The following is a 21,292-nucleotide window of genomic DNA, read 5'->3' as shown; positions in this document are numbered from 1 at the left end:
CCAAAGTGTGTAATTATTACAAAGCCAAGAAAGAAGGAAGAAGCTATTTTAGTGAATTTTGATGATAAGGCGGTCAAAGTTGAATAAATTGTAATTTATGCAAGTTGTAAACTATAATTATTAATTCTGTAGCATTCTTTATAACCTTCCTTTTATGATTTGCTGCTTTCTAGTAGCAAAGGGGCAGTGAACATATTATCATTAATGTGATACCAAAAGTGTGAAAATAAATATTTACCATGCTTGAATTATGTAAAGCAACAAAAGTAAAGATGGATAGGATTTAGCGAAACAGATAAAAACAGAAAATAATATTAAAAATCAAGGCTCACATCAGTGAATGTGAAATCTCATTTCTTCAGAGATTAATTATTGTTGATTTCAAAACATTATTTGTATGTTTCTTTAATTTGCATTTCTCTCCCTCTAAGTCTTTATTCCCTTTTCTTTCTGCATTTGTCTGTGTATTAAGTATTGCAGCTGACACTTCATGGTTCAGTCTTTGCTGGCCTTTATCATTTCTTTAGTCTGGTTGAGTAAAAGAATTTGAAGGAGCTTTTTTCTATTCACACAAGTCCAAGATGCTTTGTAATCGACATTCATTTATCTGGATAACTAGCAAATGGAGAACTTTCATTGCACAAGCTTATATTGCAAATCTATGAATGACTTGTATTGATTGTTAGCCCCTCTGATAAAAAAATCAAGCTGTTAAGTTTTAGAAGCGTATCATCAGATTATTATTTTGTGTCAGAACTATCATTATCAGGATGCTTGATGTGCTAGGCCTCTTTTTCATTCGAAATGTTTCAATTTAAGATATAATTTAGGTTGTTCAAATGCTGAAAGGAATAGCTTGTATTCAGATGAAATGGCTTTTTAAGTTGCTTGTGAGAGGACTTAAAGTCAATAAGCGGAAAGGCAGGCTATATGCCACAGGGTATTTATTTTCACAGAAATAAATAAGGAACCTTATGTGGGTTTCCAGAAAGTGCATCAGGGTTTGACTTCTTTAGATCCGAAACATTTCTCCAAAGCTGAAGATAACCTGATTTATTTTCACATGCTGCAATTTCCTGAACTTAATTAATTGCTTTTGCAGAGTAAAGAAGAAATATTTAGTATCCTTTTTTGTCAAGGTATTTTCCTCTCACATCTGGTGATTGTGTGGGTGGGTTTAAGGATAGCAAGAGAAAATAAAGCCTTTTCCCAACCATGTGCCTGAATGTGACAAACTGAAATTTCTGGTTTTATCTGTTCCTATCTAATTTTCCTAATTTATATCAAAAGTAATTAAATAGTATATCACAGATATCAGATAAAATCCACTCTTCATGACATGATTCATGTGATAGATATCATCGACTCTATGGTATGTACAGAGGATTCCAGTTAATTAGGACACATCAGGACAAGGACATTTTGGCCCAATTAGCTGAAGTTTCATGGAAATTGAAAGATACCTAATAGTTATTGATGAAGGAATTGATCCAGTGTACACTGCTGTGTTCTTTTGATTGACTGTAAATGAGCAAAATCAGTGCAGACACTTAATGCAGATAATGAACTGCCTTCATCATATAATGCTTTTGTTAATAGCATCCTCCAAATCTTCATTTTTATTGTAACATTCAAAAAGATTGTCGATACCTTCAAATTCTTTATAGTGCCTAACTTGTTGAAGTCAAGAGATCATTTAATAGCTGGCATCTCCTAGTCTGAATGCTAGAAACTACAATGACCAAAGCAGTTCTGAATTGTCTTACTTTTATTTCACGCTGTCAGTGAAAAAAAGTGCTGCTTTTTGACCGGAAACTCATGCTAAATGACGCTATTTTAAAAACTGTTTGCTCTAAGCATGGTGCAGTGTTTTAATGGCCACACAAGTGCACGCAACTGACACTAGTTAGAAATTGTTCAGCAATGATCTTTTGTCCCAATTAAACAGCATAGCGTCCCAAATAAAGGAAGGGATTCCCAGCTATTTTCTCAATTAGTTTTTGCTCCTTAAGAGTTATCCTGATTAACCGATAGCTCAATAACCGGAATCCACTGTATATGATACCTAATTGTTATCGAGGTGCGTTGTACACCATACCTATCTTTATGCTAAATTGCACACAAGTATAAAAAACAATGCCGATTATTTGTATTACACAAGGAAATTAACACATCCAAGGGAAATACATTTGTGTAATCTGGTGGGTTAGTGGATATTTTCTGAAGCACTTGCAGGGTTCTACAAATCTATGAATATTTATTTCTTTAAATTTTCAGGACCCACCAAAGTTGTATGCACCCATTGCTGCCGAGAAGAGAAAACCTGTCCGAGTACTGTCACTTTTTGATGGCATTGCCACAGGTAGTGTATAGAGCCAAGAGCTGGCATTAAGAAATCTGCACATTTTAAAGATAATATTTGATAAATACTGACCTTTTACATTTGTCTGACCTCCAGTTTGGAAAGAGATTTATAATGCATATAATTTCCAGCCTCTGCAATTCAAAGATTTCAAGTTTCCGTATAAAAGGAATTCAACACTTTTGCAGTTGGAACAGCTGTTTTACTTCTTTTACTTTGCAACATAAAAAACTTTTCCAACTATTCTAAATTCACTTGCTGAACTTGTGTAGCTGCTTTTTGTCAGCATCAGTGTAATCTCCTCAAGAGTTGTAAGCATGAAATTATTGAACTAGGTAGTTAACTGTTAATAGACAATAGACAATAGGTGCAGAAGTAGACAATTCGGCCCTTCGAGCCTACACCGCCATTCTGAGATCATGGCTGATCATCTACTATCAATACCCGATTCCTGCCTTGTCCCCATATCCCTTGATTCCCCTATCCATAAGATACCTATCTAGCTCCTTCTTGAAAGCATCCAGAGAATTGGCCTCCACTGCCTTCTGAGGCAGTGCATTCCACACCCCCACAACTCTCTGGGAGAAGAAGTTTTTCCTTAACTCTGTCCTAAATGACCTACCCCTTATTCTCAAACCATGCCCTCTGGTACTGGACTCTCCCAGCATCTGGAACATATTTCCTGCCTCTATCTTGTCCAATCCCTTAATAATCTTATAAGTTGCATTCAGATCCCCTCTCAGTCTCCTTAATTCCAGCGTGTACAAGCCCAATCTCTCTAACCTCTCTGCGTAAGACAGTCCGGACATCCCAGGAATTAACCTAGTGACTCTACGCTGCACTTCCTCTATAGCCAGGATGTCCTTCCTTAACCCTGGAGACCAAAACTGTACACAATACTCCAGGTGTGGTCTCACCAGGGCCCTGTACAAATGCAAAAGGATTTCCTTGCTCTTGTACTCAATTCCCTTTGTAATAAAGGCCAACATTCCATTAGTCTTCTTCACTGCCTGCTGCACTTGCTCATTCACCTTCAGTGACTGATGAACAAGGACTCCTAGATCTCTTTGTATTTCTCCTTTACCTAACTCTACACCAGATAATAATCTGCCTTCCTGTTCTTACTCCCAAAATGGATAACCTCACACTTATTCACATTAAACGTCATCTGCCAAGTATCTGCCCACTCACTCAGCCTATCCAAGTCACCCTGAATTCTCCTAACATCCTCATCACATGTCACACTGCCACCCAGATTAGTATCATCAGCAAACTTGCTGATGTTATTCTCAATGCCTTCATCTAAATCATTGATGTAAATCGTAAACAGCTGTGGTCCCAATACCGAGCCCTGTGGCACCCCACTAGTCACCACCTGCCATTCCGAGAAACACCCATTCACTGTTACCCTTTGCTTTCTATCTGCCAACCAGTTTTCAATCCATGTCAATATCTTCCCCCCAATGCCATGAGCTCTGATTTTACCCACCAATCTCCTATGTGGGACCTTATCAAATGCCTTCTGAAAATCGAGGTACACTACATCCACTGGATCTCCCTTGTCTAACTTCCTGGTTACATCCTCGAAAAACTCCAATAGATTAGTCAAGCATGATTTGCCCTTGGTAAATCCATGCTGGCTCGGCCCAATCCTATCACTGCTATCTAGATATGCCACTATTTCATCTTTAATAATGGACTCTAGCATCTTCCCCACTACTGATGTTAGGCTGACAGGACAATAGTTCTCTGTTTTCTCCCTCCCTCCTTTCTTAAAAAGTGGGATAACATTAGCCATTCTCCAATCCTCAGGAACTGATCCTGAATCTAAGGAACATTGGAAAATGATTACCAATGCATCCACAATTTCCGGGACCACCTCCTTTAGTACCCTTGGATGCAGACCATCTGGACCTGGGGATTTGTCAGCCTTCAGTCCCATCAGTCTACTCATCACCGTTTCCTTCCTAATGTCAATCTGTTTCATTTCCTCTGTTACCCTATGCCCTTGGTCCATCCATACATCTGGGAGATTGCTTGTGTCTTCCCTAGTGAAGACAGATCTAAAGTACATTAAATTATTCTGCCATTTCTCTATTTCCCATAACAATTTCACCCAATTCATTCTTCAAGGGCCCAACATTGTTCTTAACTACCTTCTTTCTTTTCACATACCTAAAAAAGCTTTTGCTATCCTCCTTTATATTCCTGGCTAGCTTACGTTCGTACCTCATTTTTTTCTCCCCGTATTGCCTTTTTAGTTAAGTTCTGTTGTTCCTTAAAAATTTCCCAATCATCTGTCCTCCCACTCACCTTAGCTTTGTCATATTTCCTTTTTTTTAATGCTATGCAATCTCTGACTTCCTTTGTCAACCACTGTGGCCCCTTTCCCCCCTTTGAATCCTTCCTTCTCCGGGGGATGAACTGATTTTGCACCTTGTGCATTATTCCCAAGAATACCTGCCATTGCTATTCCAATGTCTTTTCTGCTAGGATATCCGTCCAGTTAACTTTGGCCAGCTCCTCCCTCATGGCTCCATAGTTTCCCCTGTTCAACTGCAACACTGACACCGCTGATCTGCCCTTATCCTTCTCAAATTGCAGATAAAAACTTATCATATCACGGTCACTACCTCCTAATGGCTCCTTTACTTCAAGATCGCTTATCAAATCCTGTTCATTACACAAGACTAAATCCAGAATAGCCTTGTCCCTGGCCGGCTCTCATACAAGCTGTTCCAAGAATTCATCCCGTAGGCACTCTACAAAATCCCTATCCTGGGGTCCAGCACCAACCTGATTCTCCCAGTTCACCTGTATGTTGAAATCCCCCATAACTACTGCGACATTACCTTTGCCACATGCCAATGTTAACTCCCTATTCAACTTGCACCCAATATCCATGCTACTGTTTAGTGGCCTGTAGACAACACCCATTAGGGTCTTTTTGACCTTACTGTTCCTCAGTTCTATCCACACAGACTCTACTTCTCCTGATCCTATGTCCCCCCTTGCAAAGGACTGAATCTCATTCCTCACCAACAGGGCCACCCCACCCCCTCTGCCCACATTTCTGTCCCTACGATAGCACGTATACCCTTGTACATTCATTTCCCAGGTCTGATCTCCCTGCAGCCATGTCTCCGTTATCCCAACAACATCATAGTTACCCATTCGCACCTGAGCTCCAAGCTCATCCGCCTTATTTCTGACACTTCGTGCATTCAGATATAGAATTTTTAGCCCATTTCTCCTCTCTCTGTTTAAATCGCTGCCTATTGTGCTTAACCCAGCTCCCCAAACTCCCTTCGGGCTATACACCCCTTGAATTTTGTTGTCCTTTCTAAATTTACTTATTCTTTCAGCACATTTAACTCCATGTTCCGTCAGACCATCCCTCTGTACATGAGTCCTCCTTATCACTCGTTCCGCCTCACCTTTCTGTACTACACACTTAGTATTCCAGAACCGTGTAGTCCCCACCTGTCCTTTATTTTTCATCTCGCTATCCTCTCTCGCATTCTGGATCCCTGCCCCCTGCAAATTTAGTTTAAACCTCCCCCCAAGAAGCACTAGCAAACTTCCCTGCAAGAATGTTAGTACCGCTCCAGTTCAGGTGTAAACCATCCCATCAGAACGGATCCCACCTTCCCTGGAACAAAGCCCAATTATCTAAAAACCTGAAGCCCTCCCTCCTGCACCATCCTCTCAGCCACGAATTAATCTGTATAATCCTTCTGTTCCTTGCCTCACTCGCACGTTAACCTGAACATTTCTTTATATAAAGTTAAATTTAGTTGGAAAGCCTATTGAATTAGAATCTTCATTGAGATTTGCCAAAGAAAGGATGCATCTGCAATTCTCACATTACAATTTGCTAATTTTGTCCACCATGCCTTTGGACTGGAATAGCATCTGATTAAGTGAATTTCTCAATAAGCAAAAACAGAGGCAAAATTGGCATTTTGCCAATTATTAATTGGTATATGTAAATATACAATTATTTATTGTAACTACTTCATCTAACATAATGGTTACATCCTAAAAAAGTTTATTGGATATATAATTCATAACTCTGATTTAATTTTAAAACACAGGTAATTCTTGTCATTCACGAGGAAATCTGCAGATGCTGGAAATTCAAACAACACACACAAAATGCTGGTGGAACACAGCAGGCCAGGCAGCATCTATAAGAGAAGCACTGTCGACGTTTCGGGCCGAGACCCTTCGTCAGCATCCTATAGATGCAGCCTGGCCTGCTGTGTTCCACCAGCATTTTGTGTGTGTTGTTTTAATTCTTGTCATTTACAGCTTTAGATAGAAATATGTACTGTATAATGAAACTGCATAATGAAAAATAATCCACCTAGAAAATTGGGATAGATATTTTAACTTTAAGTGAATGAATAAGCATTATGATCTGCCTAAAGTGCACTAGAGCAGCTCAGTTCATTAATTGAATAAATTGGAAGAAGCAAGTTTCCTGCCATGATCTTTAAACATGTATGATTTCCTGAACTCATAAAGCTGAAAAGGGCTCTGCATGGATAGTTTAACAAGTAAGTGCCCTGCCCTTACAAATCAGGAAGAATCACCACTTTATCATAGCTTATACCCAGATAACTGACCTCACCACTGGCAGTACATAAGAGCACTATGCTTGAATGAGAAAACATGCTGGAACAGACCTGATGGGCTGAAAGGCCTAATCCTGCTCCTATGTCTTACAGATCTGGAACACTTCAGCAGAGCAGTTGCAGAGTTAAAGCAATTAACAACCATTGTCCCATTCCCATTTCTCTATCACTCTGGACATCTAAGTGAAGCAAGAGGCTCACAACTTGATGCAAATGGTGTCTACAGCTTCGATTACAGTTTAACTGATAACTGGATAAATGTCCATTATGGAAGTTCAATAATAGAAATTCCCATTGCAGCAGGGGAGACAAGTATATCATAAAATATATTATAGCCCAGGGGGACTTGGGATGCTTTGAACAGGTCACCCTCCAGGCCTCCTGATTTTGTGCTTGCCCAGAGTTGGCGACTGCATTGGACATTTGGACTGAAGAATGCACTTTGTGAATGAGGCCTTGAAAAACGACCTGATCTCCCACTGACCACTTATCCCCCTTCAAAGGTTCAAAGGTCCAATTTAATGTCAGAGAAATGTATACAACAGACATCCTGAAATGATTTTTCTTCGCAAACATCCACGAAAACAGAGAAGTGCCCCAAAGAATGAATGACAGTTAAACGTGAGAACCCCAAAGTCCCCCTCCCGCACATAAGCAGCAGCGAGCAACAATTCCCCCTCCCCACACTGGCAAAAAAAAAGCAAGCATCAGCACCACCACTGAGCACAAGTGTGAGCAAGGCAATAGCAACGACACAGACATGCAGTTACCCCAAAGACTTTGCATTCAATTCAGCATTCGACAAACCACAGGTTCTCTCTCCCTAATAAGGAAGAGGGAGGAGTCCCCCATTTTCACAGCTAGCAGGGAGACATAACAATGACCCACTGGTTTACAATGTTAAAAGTCTGTTTCGTCACTTTTTACGAGCTCTGTGCCTGAAGATTGCAAGGATCTCAGATCTTCGGGCCCACAGTGAAAGATTTTCCGACCACCCGCCCCCCCCCCCCCCCCCGACAACACACGAGTCTCCTGCCATAACACCAACTCTCAATCTGCCGACTCCAGAGCTCCGAGATCTTAGGCTTCCGAATACGAGCAGGACTCTTAGGCTGAACCATTGGCATGTCAGATAACGGCCAGTCCTGAAACCCTGAGAATGGGTCCCAGTCCCGCAAAGAACCAAAGTCTGCATGTAACTCCAGGTCAAAAGAACCCTGATAGGGAAAAATAAAGATAATAAAGATATCATTGATGAAGGAAGAACAGTAGATGTAGTGTATATGGATTTCAGCAAAGCATTTGATAACATACCCCAGGCAAGGCTTATTGAGAAAGTAAGGAGGCATGGGATCCAAGGGGACATTGCTTTGTGGATCCAGAACTGGTTTGCCCCACAGAAGGCAAAGAGTGGTTGTAGATGGTTTATATTCTGCATGGAGGTTGGACACCAGCGGAGTGCCTCAGAGATCTGTTCTGGGACCCCTTCCCTTTGTGATTTTTATAAATGACCTGGAAGAGGAAGTGGAGGGATGGATTAGTAAATTTGCTGATGACACAAAGGTTGGGGTGTTGTGGGTAGTGTGGAGGGCTGTCAAAGGTTACAGTGGGATATTGATAGTTTGCAAAACTGGGCTGAGAAGTGGCAGATGGAGTTCAATCTAGATAAGTGTGAAGTGGTTCATTTTGGTAGGTCAAATATGATGGCAGGATATAGTATTAATGGTAAGACTCTTGACAGTGTGGAGGATCAGAGGGATCTTGGGGTCCGAGTCCATAGGACACTCAAAGCAGCTGCGCAGGTTGACTCTGTGGTTAAGAAGACATACGATGCATTGGCTTTCATCAATTGTGGGATTGAGTTTAGGAGCCGAGAGGTAATGTTGCAGCTTTATAGGAACTTGTCAGACCCCACTTGGAGTACTGTGCTCAGTTCCAGTTGCCTCACTACAAGAAGGATGTGGAAACCATAGAAAGGGTGCAGAGGAGATTTACAAGGACATTACCTGGATTGGGGAGCATGCCTAATGAGAATAGGTTGAGTGAACTCGGCCTTTTCTCCTTGGAGTGACGGAGGATGAGAGGTGACCTGATAGAGGTGTATAAGATGATGAGAGGCATTGATCATGTGGATAGTCAGAGGCTTTTCCCCAGGGCTGAAATGGCTATCATGAGAGGGCATAGTTTTAAGATGGTTGGAAGTAGGTACAGAGGAGATGTCAGGGGTAAGTTTGTTACAAAGTGCGTGGAATGGGCAGTCAGTGACGGTGGTGAAGGCGGGATACAATAGGGTCTTTTAAGAGACTCCTGGATAGGTACATGGAGCTTAGTAAAATAGAGGGCTACGGGTAACCCTAGGTAATTTCTAAGGTAAGGGCATGTTCAGCAAAGCATTGTGGGCCAAAGGACCTGTATTGTGCTGTAGGTTTTCTATGCTCTGTGTTCCATTAAAGATGGAAATAGAGCTGTTTCTGAAGATGCAAGCAAAGGAGTGCCATTTAGCGCCATCTAAACTCCACCTCCATATCCTCCACGCAAGGTTCACTCACCCTGGTGAGTGAAGGATGAGGAAATAATAGAAAAAAATTACAGAAAAAGAGCTGAGAAATAGAAATACGTCCTTCATCAGAAGCAGAGTAGATCTTTGCAGATATTTGGTAAGACGGAACTAGCTCTAAAAACTTACAGTTCCTCCGTTGTATGGGATTACTCCTGCGTCATCTGGTATCTCCACATCTGCTTTTGTCAGGCATACTGCCTTTCTCCTTCTCCGTAGAAAGTCAGTTGATGTTGTCCAGTTATCTGCTAGCCCTCCAAGGAAGTCGCAAAATTGACTGCTGTGACTTGTGACCCATTATCTGTAATCAGCATGCCATATCTCTCAGAGTCCTTTCAGTTTGCAAATGGTTGTCATGGCTGGGTGCTTACAAAGAAGCTTACTCCCCAGAAATTTGTAACATAACCCATTGTCACCAAATACATTTCACTTTCTAGATGGAACAGATCTAACTTGAATTGAACTTTGATCTAACAGATCTAAGATGAAACAGATCCCTGACCGGCAGATACTTTCAGTCTTCTCAGTCACCACTTTACAGATGTGAGGAGTGAATGCATTGGTTACATGATAGATTTATAGTTGGGAAACAAATTCACCTCTGAACATCAGGCTACCTTGAACACCTAACATATCGTTCATAGAAGTATGGTCTGAAAACATACTCTCTTCCCTTCCTGTCTGAATGGCTCACTTCCGACACAACATTTTTATCATCTCACAGCTTTTTTACAAACATCAGTTTTTAATGGTTAAGAGTTTATAATTCGTCTTGTCGTGTTGATTTTTCTCAAGCTCCTGTGCCCTTAAGATAGGCTCAGAAAAGCATATCAGTTACTTACCTACCATTGACCAAATAGTAGCAACCCCGTACATTGTACACATATAATCCTCTGTAGCTCTTCAATACTCTACGGAAATACTCTACGGAAATTTCCAAGGGAATTTGCCTTTTGTATATTGGTGAAGCTTTTGCTGGTGGCAAATAGCTTGTTGACTAATTAAGGACAACATGAAATGCTGAAATTGCCAGTCTTATGTTTGTGGATAAATAAAACAAGTTGTGCTACTAAATCACCTGATAACTGGAACTCCAAAGTGTATCTGTTAGAGCTATGGTTTATTTAAATTTTTCCCTACATTTTGCTGAGTAGTTTTAATTCTAGTGAAATATTATGGAAAAAAATTACCAAAAAAAGTTCACACAAAATGGCCCTATCAGGATGCTTTATCAATAACTTTAGGTTGTTTTTGCATTAAAAGAAGTCTGAACTTTAACTTAAAACTAGGTGATGGGACTCAAAGAGGATCCTCTTAATTTTAAGATTAATAGATGAATAGTAACTGTCCTGACAAGAGGAGATGGCCCCCATTATTGCACAGCTTTGACAATTGCTATGGAAACAAATCAGCTCCATGGGTGTGAATCTCTGCCACATTTATCCAGATCTGATTAACACTTCAAGCGTCAAAAACTGATACAATCAATTTAATCATTCCTATCTGTTTCTCAGGGATGTAAATGTGGATTTGAGAAAAGAGACTTTGCTGGTAGTTTTTAATGCAATTTTTCTATTCATGTTGTTTATTTTTTAAGTTTGTTGGGAGGCAGAAGAGACTTGACCCACATAAGGCTGATGTCTGATCAGAGATATTAAAATAAATTCAGAATTACAAACATGGTGAATTTTTTTTTTAAGTGAAAGCTGTGCTCTGTAAAAATTGATGACAAAACCAAGAACAGTTTTTGACAAATTGTGTGTTTACTAAGATTTGCTGGTTCAGGTTGCAATACCTTTGCAACATCACTGAAAAATTAATTTAAAAATGGGCTGAACCTTTTTCATTCTTTTCTGTTTAATCTATCTTTGTCTATTTGCAGGGCTGCTAGTTCTAAGGGATTTGGGGATCCAAGTGGAGCGCTACATTGCATCCGAAGTCTGTGATGATTCCATCACAGTGGGTATGGTCCGACACCAGGGGAAGATCATGTATGTGGGAGATGTTCGAAATGTTACTCGAAAACATGTACGTGAATACTTTCGAATATTGATTCCATGCATCTGTATCTGGAAGTAAATTCTATGCAGATCAGTATTTACTAAAAAAAAATAGATTTGGTTTTACAAGCATTTTCAAATATAATTTAAATATCTGATGCAGGTTGCAGCTTCAATATTCTTTTAATGCTTTATTCTAAAGAAAATTGAGCAACATCTTAAGGCAGGTGACTAAAAAGGTTAGGCTAAGATTTTAGGTGTGCAAGAGAGTATTGAGGAGGAAATTTCAGTTTACTACTGAAGTAGCACTGGTACGGTTCATTGAAATTTCATTTACAAATTTAAAGAACATCTGATGTCCACTAAATCAAATTGAGCAAATTAATAATACTGCTTGCATTTTGTGGTTTATTAAAATATTTAACTGATAAGTCAAATTAAATAATTTTGAAATAGGACGATCACCATATAAATTACTCCAAATCCAAACAAAAATCCAATTGTCCTAAATTGGATTTATTTGAATTTCAGGTTTGTTTTGGAGCTCAAGCATTATCAAGACTCTTGTGGGAGAGAAAGATATGAGATGAATCATAATTTAAAACTGTCTAACATGGCGATTAGATGCCTCCATTCTCAAGTAATTTGCTCAAGAAACTTTAAAGTGAATTGAAGTAATTCTAATTTTGATACTCCAGGTGACTGTTAGCTCCTTGTACATTAGTTAATCCAAGTTTGCAAGAACTCGGGCCAGAGATCAAGATTATCTTCAGCCTTATTTTATCATGCAAAGCATTGTTCATACTAGGAAGTAAAAATGAAGGTAAACATCTGTAATCTGTTCATGATACTGAAAGCATATTGCAGAATCACACTATTTTGGTTTAAAAGTGAACCAAATCTGTATGGGTATGCTGTTATGAAATGGTTGTGCTTGAAGGCATCATGCCATGAGTTGTAATTCGATTGAAAAAATAGAAAATTCAGTTCTGAGCATGCTGTAAGTGCCATTTGGCTTTTAACATGTGTCTGGTTCACCATATTGATAAAATGCACAGCTGCACCCACCAGCTATGTAAAGAATAGCAAAATGGGGCAAGACTAACTTGATGCCAGAGCTTTAATTTTAGAATATAGTGCTCCAGTTAAATTTATTACTTAACCTGAGCTGCTACATGACTGGTCAAGGAACCCCTCTCCTCCCCATCCCCATCTTTCTCACCAACCTGATGAATGGAGAGAAATACAAAGTATTAGAAAAAGGCGGAGGAGGACAGAAGTACTCTCAACAGGAGGCCGTATCGGTAAAAGGCTGCTCAGGGAGCAGTTACTGGAACTTCAATGATGAAGAATGAGTCAGAGCTTGATTAAGAAAAGCCTAACTGAAATCTGCCACCTGTTCAGCCATGATTGCAGCATCTGAACAAGAAGAGAACTGCATCGCCAGTAGCTCGCAAGGTGACAGTGGCTGTGAACCCTTTATTCATCGGACTCCTCACACAGGAACTGTATCCCAATTTGCTTTCCGCTGCTATTTCGAGGACTCAGGCCGAAAGAAAACGAGCTATATAGCTTTCCTTCTTGACAGTGAGAAAAAGATAAAGTGGGCATGCAGTGTTGCAGCGATTGCTTGGCTCCCCACAGTGTGGGATCCCATACACTGGGGACTTGCTGCTTATTAGCAATTCTGAAAGGCACCAAAGCTGAAAGGAACTCCACTCCATCTGGTGTGTGGCCACGCCCTGTGGATCAATGCATACTGCACTTCAGAGGAGCATGACTCTTGGTTGACAGTGGTCATCTGCTGATGGTGTGGCCTGTAACTTCAGAGTGCACAGCAAAGATGCAATGAAAGGCACTCTAGCGCACACTTTAATAGAGCTGACCACTGGAACAGGGAGGAAAAGCTGGTCTGTCGTCAGGACCTCAGTGGTGGAGCTCCAGGGTATTTGGCCAGCATAACTTCTTCATAATGAAGGCACAGCCATAACCACCAATCAGCTTTCCTGTTCTTATCTGGCTGCCTACCAATCATGCCTGATATAATGATACAAGTAAAAACCCCAATTCCCATTCCTGTACTTCTTACTGAATTTGAGCATGACTTTGACTCCTGGCCTGACATCCCCAACCTACCCTTCATGGCCACCTGTTGCCATAATGTTGCCTCCAGTAATGGCATGCCTGCAGCAAAGTCACTGTTGAGCATCTCCGGAACTTCTCTCTCAGCAGGTATCTCTCCCTATTGGTTGGAAGTCTTAAATTTTAATGTAAAATCCAATTTATGTTGGTGTTGAGTAAAAGTAGGTATTATGTTGTACACAATTGACACCAGAAAAACATAAATGGATTTGAAAAGATGATTGTCATCCAATCTAATTTTTATAGACAAAGATATCCATTGTGCTTGTTAAATGCTAATTTTTTTATTCTTTCAACACTTGCAGTAGTTTTTTTTTTGGTAAAGTGTGTGCAGCCAAATAATCCCAAACTATTCCTGATCTGCTGCTCTGAATTATTTGTCAACACTTTGTCTGACTTGTTAGCCAATTCCCCTCTCCTTCAGTAGGTACCTCTCTGTTGATGAAGCCTGGTTTTGGACACTGTAAGAACCATGATTCTTATATCATATCACAATGGCCCATCAGTACTTTTACATCACACCACGTCTTCATGTGTTATATGATTAGATTTCAGTGAAAAAGAAGAAAGTTGTGGACTTAACATTGTGGATGGCGGTCTCTGATCGTCCAAGCAGTTGATCTGCTAACACATGAAAGCCACCAAATCTGCAGTCATACCCCATGGAAAACCAATCACACATAAACAAGCCTTCAGAGCAAATGTAATATCATGGAAATACAACATGGAGACAATCTTTACAGCCCATCAAGTGTACATTGATTATTAACCACCTATTACATTGATTCTACATTAATCACATTTCATTCTCATTAACCACTTCAGTTTCTACTACTTATTTACACGCCTGAGCCAATTTACAGGTATTAATAAAGCTACCAACCAGCTCGTCTTTGGGACATGAGAGGAAAGTGGAGCTTCTGAAGGAAGCTCACACATTCACAAGGAGAACATACGAAGGGCACCGAGGGAGGATTCATAAGCATCTCTGACCCTGAGAAGCAGCAGCTCTGTTGACCGTGCTACATTGCAGCCCTGCTGCTTCATTGTAAGGAAAAGGAGGTTCTGTCTGGTGTACACCGGCACTGGAAACCAGCTTCAGATATATTCAACCTAACGGAGCAAGCCTCCCTTGGATCTCACTCTCATTCCATAGGTGCGACCAAAGGCCCAACACCCCTACACACTAATTGCACTGAGCTCCATAGTGCCTCCAACAGTCATTAGGAACCTTCAGCATCCCTGATGGTCCACTCAGCTTTCTAAACACCTGGCCTCCCTGACTGACACCTCTCTCTTCTTCAAATCACACTCCTGGAACCCATGAACAGGAATCTTGATTTAGTTGTCAGGAGGACCTGCACTCTCCCTGTGGTTAAGAAGGTGTATGGTGTATTGGCCTTCATCAATTGTGAAATTGAATTGAGGAGCCGAGAGGTAATGTTGCAGCTATATAGGACCCTGGTCAGACTCCACTTGGAGTACTGTGCTCAGTTCTGGTTGCCTCACTATAGGAAGGATGTGGAAACCATAGAAAAGGTGCAGAGGAGATTAACAAGGATGTTGCCTGGATTGGGGTACATGCCTGATGAGAATAGGTTGAGTAAACTCGGCCTTTTCCCCTTGGAGCGAAGGAGGATGAGAGGTGTACAAGAGGCATTGATCGTGTGGATAGTCAGAGGATTTTTCCCAGGGCTGAAATGGTTGCCACAAGAGGACACAGGTTTAAGGTGCTGGGGAGTAGGTACAGAGGAGATGCCGCAGGTAAGTATTTTACTCAGAGAGTGGTGAGTGCGTGGAATGGGCTGCCGGCAACGGTGGTGGAGGCGGATACGATAGGGTTTTTTAAGAGGCTTTTAGATAGGTACATGGAGCTTAGTAAAATAGAGGGCTATAGGTAAGCCTAGAAATTTCTAAGGTCGGGACGTGTTCAGCACAACTTTGTGGACTGTAGGGCCTATATTGTGCTGTAGGTTTTCTGTGTTTCTATGTTTCTCCCCAGTGCAGAACATCTGTAGAAAGGTGTCTGATATGCAAGACTGGTGCAACTGCATTGGAATACTACTTGTGCCCAGTAGAATTATGCAGCAGGTGGCCCTCAAACTAAAAAGGAAATATCACTGGCCTGCTCTATATCACCTCTTTTAAAAGTTTTTTCACTGCTGAAGAATTTCCAGTTGACCATGTTTAAGTACCAGAGGTTGTATTGTTGGTCATATGAGCATGTTCTCTCTGAATCTTTCCAGCAAACCTTTATATAGACAAAAAAAAAAACAAAATAGCAATAGAAACATAGAAAACCTACAGCACAATACAGGCCCTTTGGCTTGCAAAGATATGCTAAACATATCCTTACCTTAGAAATGACTTAGGGTTACACATAGCCCTCTATTTTTCTAAGTTCCATGTACCTATCCAAGAGTCTCTCAGAAGACCCTATCACATCCACCTCCAACACCATTGCCAGCAGCCCATTTCATGCACTCACCACTCTCTGAGTAAAAAAACTTACTCCGACATCTCCTCTGTACCTACTTCCAAGCACCTTAAAACAATGCCCTCTCGTGCTAGCCATTTCAGCCCTGGGGAAAAGCCTCTGACTATCCACATGATCAATGCCTCTCATCATTTTATACACAGGAAAATTAATTACAGTACTGTGTAAGAGTCTTGGGCATGTATTTACAGCTAGGGTCCCTAAGACTTTTGCAGAGTACTGTATTTGTCAGTGTGGAACAGCAAGCGAGTTTGTAAGCAACACACACAAATGCTGGAGGAACTCAGCAGGCCAGGCAGCATCCGTGGAAAAAAGTAAACATTCAACATTAGGCCAAAACGTCAACTGTTTACTCTTGTCCATAGATGCTGCCTGGCCTGCTGAGTACCTCCAGCATTTTGTGTGTGTTGATTTGATTTCCAGCATCTGCAGATTTTCTCTTGTTTTGCGAAGCGAGTTTGTAAATCTGATGGGAGCAAAGTATGTCGGGAATGGTGGGGGGGAGCATCATGGTCAGGGGTGTGGGACAGGTGGCAGAGAAGGAGTGCTAAAGGCTGAGGGTGGTGCAGGTATATATATATATATATATATATATATATACACACACCTAAGGCTTAATATAAGTGAATCAGTAAGCTTCCACAGCTATATCTAATTAAATGGACTTGATAACAGAGGTATTTAATGAAAGTTCAATAATTATGGCTGGAAATTGTATTGTCTTTTTTTCCTTCAGCTATTGGAGTGGGGTCCATTTGACCTGGTTATTGGTGGAAGTCCCTGCAATGATCTCTCCATTGTGAATCCTGCCAGAAAAGGACTGTATGGTGAGTAATTGTAATGATTAGCAATTGTTCAGCTCATTCTTGGCCCACCTATCTGAATTAGGTGTTATCAGTCTCCTGACTTCTAGCTTAGTCAATGGCTTGATTAATTTTCTTTTCAGTTTCTGGTTTTTTTCCTCAGCTTTCTTCATTGGGGTATATTCCAAAATTTAGTTCCTATCATTTGAGTGGCAGAGGTTCTGATAGTAGCATAATTCATGACATTTAGCAAAATGGCAAAGGCAATGGCAGAACTAACAGAGAGGAGCTAACAACCTCCCCTTGAATGCAACTGCAAAATCTTTGCTGAATCCAGCCGTTGTTCCCTTTGAACAGAAAAATTTATACAGACAACAGAGACACAGGGTGTGCAAAATGACTTAACTCCTGATTCCTCAAAGGTTTTTTTAGAGGTACTGGTTAAGAGTGTGATAGGGAAGTCTCAGTTTGTCTGGATGAGCACTGTTCCAGTATCTGAAAGAAGCTTGACATGTTCCAGAACAAAGCAGACTACTTAATAGGCATTCCACCCAGCAGCCTAAAAGTGCAAGGGCAGTGTGTTAGACCATATGCAAGGTAAAGAAACCACTGCATACTTCTGCCTTCTGACTTTTTTCCTGAGCTGTCTGGCTATTAGGCAACAATAAGAAGACTGCCTGAATGACTTTGGTGAAATCGCAGATGCTTTTATCTTGATAGCGGACAGCTAATTCGTTCTTCAAGGGGTTGCTGCAGCTTCCCCAGAGAAACCACTTCCGCAACAAGTAAACTGTTGAAAGGCAGCTTGCATTCTGCCATTACACCCTCAAAAGCCCTTCGAACAGTGGTATCCAGAACCATAATGACAGCAATCTGAACTTAAACATTAATCATCTTGGTTCCTGCTGCAAACACAGATGTGGGGAGGCTTCTACTTGACAGGATGATTGTGTCTATTATATCCATGATGAGGAGGATGGGTCCTGCAGTCCCAAAAGGTCCTGTGCAAGCTGGACCCATCACTCCTTAGCATTTCACTTACTTTACTGCAGGGCTGCCAATGCGTAAATATTTAATTCTGCACACCCATCAGTCACTTTTCATCAGCTACTCTGTCATTGTTTTCACCTGAGCAAAATTCTGATGTGAAAGTTACTCCTCCAGAGAGCTTGTGAGTCTCTGCAATTCTCTGCTCCAGAATGGTATGAAGGCAGAATCCTTGAGTATCTTCTACTTTCAGGTAGACAGATTCTTAATTGTTAAGGTAATTGAGGTTTATATGATGAGGGGAGGAGAGTCAATGAGGAATGCTAGATGCCATGATTTTACTGAATGGTGGAATAAGCACAAGGGGCTGACTGACTTATTCCTTATGGGTCTTGTGGCCTTCATTTGTGTTCCAAGGTTCGGTAACAGAGGTCACAATCACCTCTACTGTGGATTATGTACACTATTTCAGTGCCTTCTTTAAGTTACTGCCCACAGCACAGGAAGTGCACACCTCTGAACTTGATACTTGAAAATGTCTGCTCCACAACAGTTGATGGATGTCCTCTTGCTGAGAAGCAGCTACATGACCTGAGAAGAGAAAGGCACAAGGTGAAGTTATGACATAGGATGGGCTGCAAGGTAGAAGTTAGGCAACTTCAGAAGAGATTATGGAACATGAGACAGATGATTATACTTGAGCAAATGCTTCAGAAGCTGGCCAACTGAGCTCTCGTTTTGTGCTGCTTTTGTGGTTCTGCACCACGGAGTGAAATAAACAGACGATGTTTTCGGTCAAAACCCTTCATTGTGGACTGGAAAGGAAGGCAGCAGAAACCAGAGTTAGAAGGTGACGGGGAGGGGAATGAGTACAAGCTAGCAGGTGACAGCTAAAGGAAAGGTGAAGGAAGGTAGATTAGGGGGTGATAGGTGAACAGTGAATGAGGGCTGAAGAGACATGATGAGCAAGTGAAAAGAGAAGGGGTGGGATGGTAACCAGAATGGAGAATGCAAAAAGAGACCGGGGGAGAGAGGTGTATTTACTGAAAGTCAGAGAAATTGATGTTGATGCCATCAGGTTGGAAGCTACCCAAACAGAATATGAAGTGTTGCTCCTTCAAACTGAGTTTGACCACACTGTAGCAGGAGATGAGGCCATGGACTGATATGTCTACTGGTGTTGATGATGTAGAGAATGCAGAGAAATTTATTTAGCCAGAGAGTGGTGAATTTGTGGAATTTGTTACCATAGGCAGCTGTGGAGGCCAAGTCATTGGGTGCATTTAAGGCAGAGATAGATAGGTTCTTGATTAGCCAGGGCATCAAAGGGTATGGGGTGAAAGCAGGGGAGTGGGGATGACTGGAAGAATTGGATCAGCCCATGATTGAATGGCGGAGCAGACTTGAAGGGCCAAATGGCCTACTTCTACTCCTATATGTTATGGTCTTATATTGATTAAGAAAGCTTCTGTTAATGCATCACAGCAAAGAATTGATAGTTTATCTCAATATCTTGTATACTATTATTTCTCTTGTGCTTGCACGGGAGAGACATTCTTTATAGTTATCGGCACAGCATCTGTAGCAATAAAATGATCAATAGTGGGAATAAACTAATACATATTTTTAAATAATTATTGAATTTGTTTCTTGTTCTTTGTTCAAGCATTGTACCTCTGGTGATTGGTGTTCACGGGGGCATTGAGGTGTGATCTCCCCGGAATTACTGAAACAAACCTGGGTTACATACTTCTTGGAGTAGAGTGGATGAGAAGAGACTAGAAATTACAACAACATGTAGTTTCTGTTAATTTTTCCCCTTTTTTCTAACCACATTTATCTATATTGGTTGGCTGGCTTTGAGCTGGAAATGCTGAGAGTTGCCGGGGTGTAGACAGGAGACATTAAAGTCTGTGGCAGTCAATCAGGGGGCATTGTGGTTTTCACAAAAGAGTGATGGTCGTGTTTGAAGTTGGGAATGGGGTTGAGGAAAATTCTGGGAGGTTAGGATACTGAATAGATTTTCTGGATCCAGAACTGGGACCTGAATAACAACATTACCTGAAAGATCACCGGGCTGTTGAGGAGATAATAACAGACAGCAAATGGGAAACTGGAAACAAATGTGTACAGAAGTCTGGAAATTATGAGAAAGATTATCCTTACAAGTGGCCAAAGTGCTACACCTGCCTATTCACCTCCATTCAGGACCCCAAACAGTCCTTCCAGGTGAGGCAACACTTCACCTGCGAATCTACTGGGGTCATCTGGTGTGTCCAGTGTTCCCAATGTGGCCTCCACTACGTTGGTCAGACTTGTTGCAAATTGTGGGACCTCTTTGTCGAGCACCTCCACTCCATCCATCAAAAGTGGAACTTAGTGGCCAAACATTTTAATTCCAATTCCCATTCCCATTCCAACATGTTAGTCCATGGCCTCCTCTCGTGCTAAGATGAGGACACTCTCAGGGTGGAGGAGCAATATCTTATATTCCATCTGGGTAGCCTCCAACCTGTTGGCATGAGCATCAATTTCTCCTTTCCGATACCAAAAAATTCCTTCCCCCTCGCCTCTTCTTTCATTCCCCACTCTGGCCTTTTGCCTCTTCTCACCTGCCTATCACCTCTCCCTGCGTCCCTTTCTCCTATGGTCCACTCTCCTCTCCTATCAGATTCCCTCCTCTCCAGCCCTTTACCTTTCCTACCCACGAGGCTACAACTATCACCTTCTAGCTGGCTTCCTTCCCCTCCCCCCCCCCCACTTTAGTATTCTAGCATCTTTCCCCTTCCTTTCCAGACCTGAAGAAGGGCCTCGGCCCGAAACGTTGACTGTTTTTCATTTCCACAGATGCTGTCTGACCTGCTGAGTTCCCTCAGCATTGTGTTTGTGTTGCTTTGGATTTCGAACATCTGCAGACTTCCTCATGTTGAAGGTTATGGAGGAGGCCTGGTTTGATCAGGACAACTGGCAGTTAATTGGAAGTGATCAGAGGACAAGCACCAGCATGTGGTTGGCGGCTGGTTGATGAAGTGTATTCAAGGAGACAGACTGTAGCTCCTTTCGTCCTGGTTGTCTGTCTGATTAGGCTGTTGCTGCCTCCCTCTGGCTGCTTGTTATCTTGAGTCCTGGGAAATCACCATCTTTAAATAGTTCCCAAAGTCGGAGTAATACAAACATGTATCATATTATCATGGAGCTGCCTCTCCAGACAGGTGAACATAATGCACCAATGTTTAAACTGACAGAGGCTCATTTCGGGTGAGATAGGGCTGAGTTTTGTAATTTTTTCTGATTTAACCTGCAT

General features: G+C 41.4%; 1 protein-coding gene across 16 annotated transcripts in view; it reads left to right on the top strand.

Annotated features, from left to right (window-relative positions):
* Window positions 1–21,292, top strand: part of dnmt3ab (DNA (cytosine-5-)-methyltransferase 3 alpha b) — a 483,274-nt gene that overhangs the window by 412,641 nt on the left and 49,341 nt on the right. For all 16 annotated transcript variants that reach the window (XR_012100314.1, XM_073057071.1, XM_073057068.1 and 13 more), the window contains 3 exons: window positions 2,278–2,362; window positions 11,442–11,587; window positions 16,935–17,025. Coding sequence is in view for 15 of the 16 variants with exons in the window: in XM_073057071.1 (XP_072913172.1) it covers window positions 2,278–2,362; window positions 11,442–11,587; window positions 16,935–17,025 (322 nt within the window). In the remaining variant the exon portion in view is untranslated. The remainder of the gene's footprint in view (window positions 1–2,277; window positions 2,363–11,441; window positions 11,588–16,934; window positions 17,026–21,292) is intronic.

Source organism: Hemitrygon akajei, chromosome 9 (genome assembly GCF_048418815.1).
Source record: "Hemitrygon akajei chromosome 9, sHemAka1.3, whole genome shotgun sequence".
Lineage (NCBI taxonomy): Eukaryota > Metazoa > Chordata > Chondrichthyes > Myliobatiformes > Dasyatidae > Hemitrygon > Hemitrygon akajei.
The sequence above is the reverse complement of the archived record's forward strand: the minus strand, read 5'-3'. Positions and strand labels throughout refer to the sequence as shown.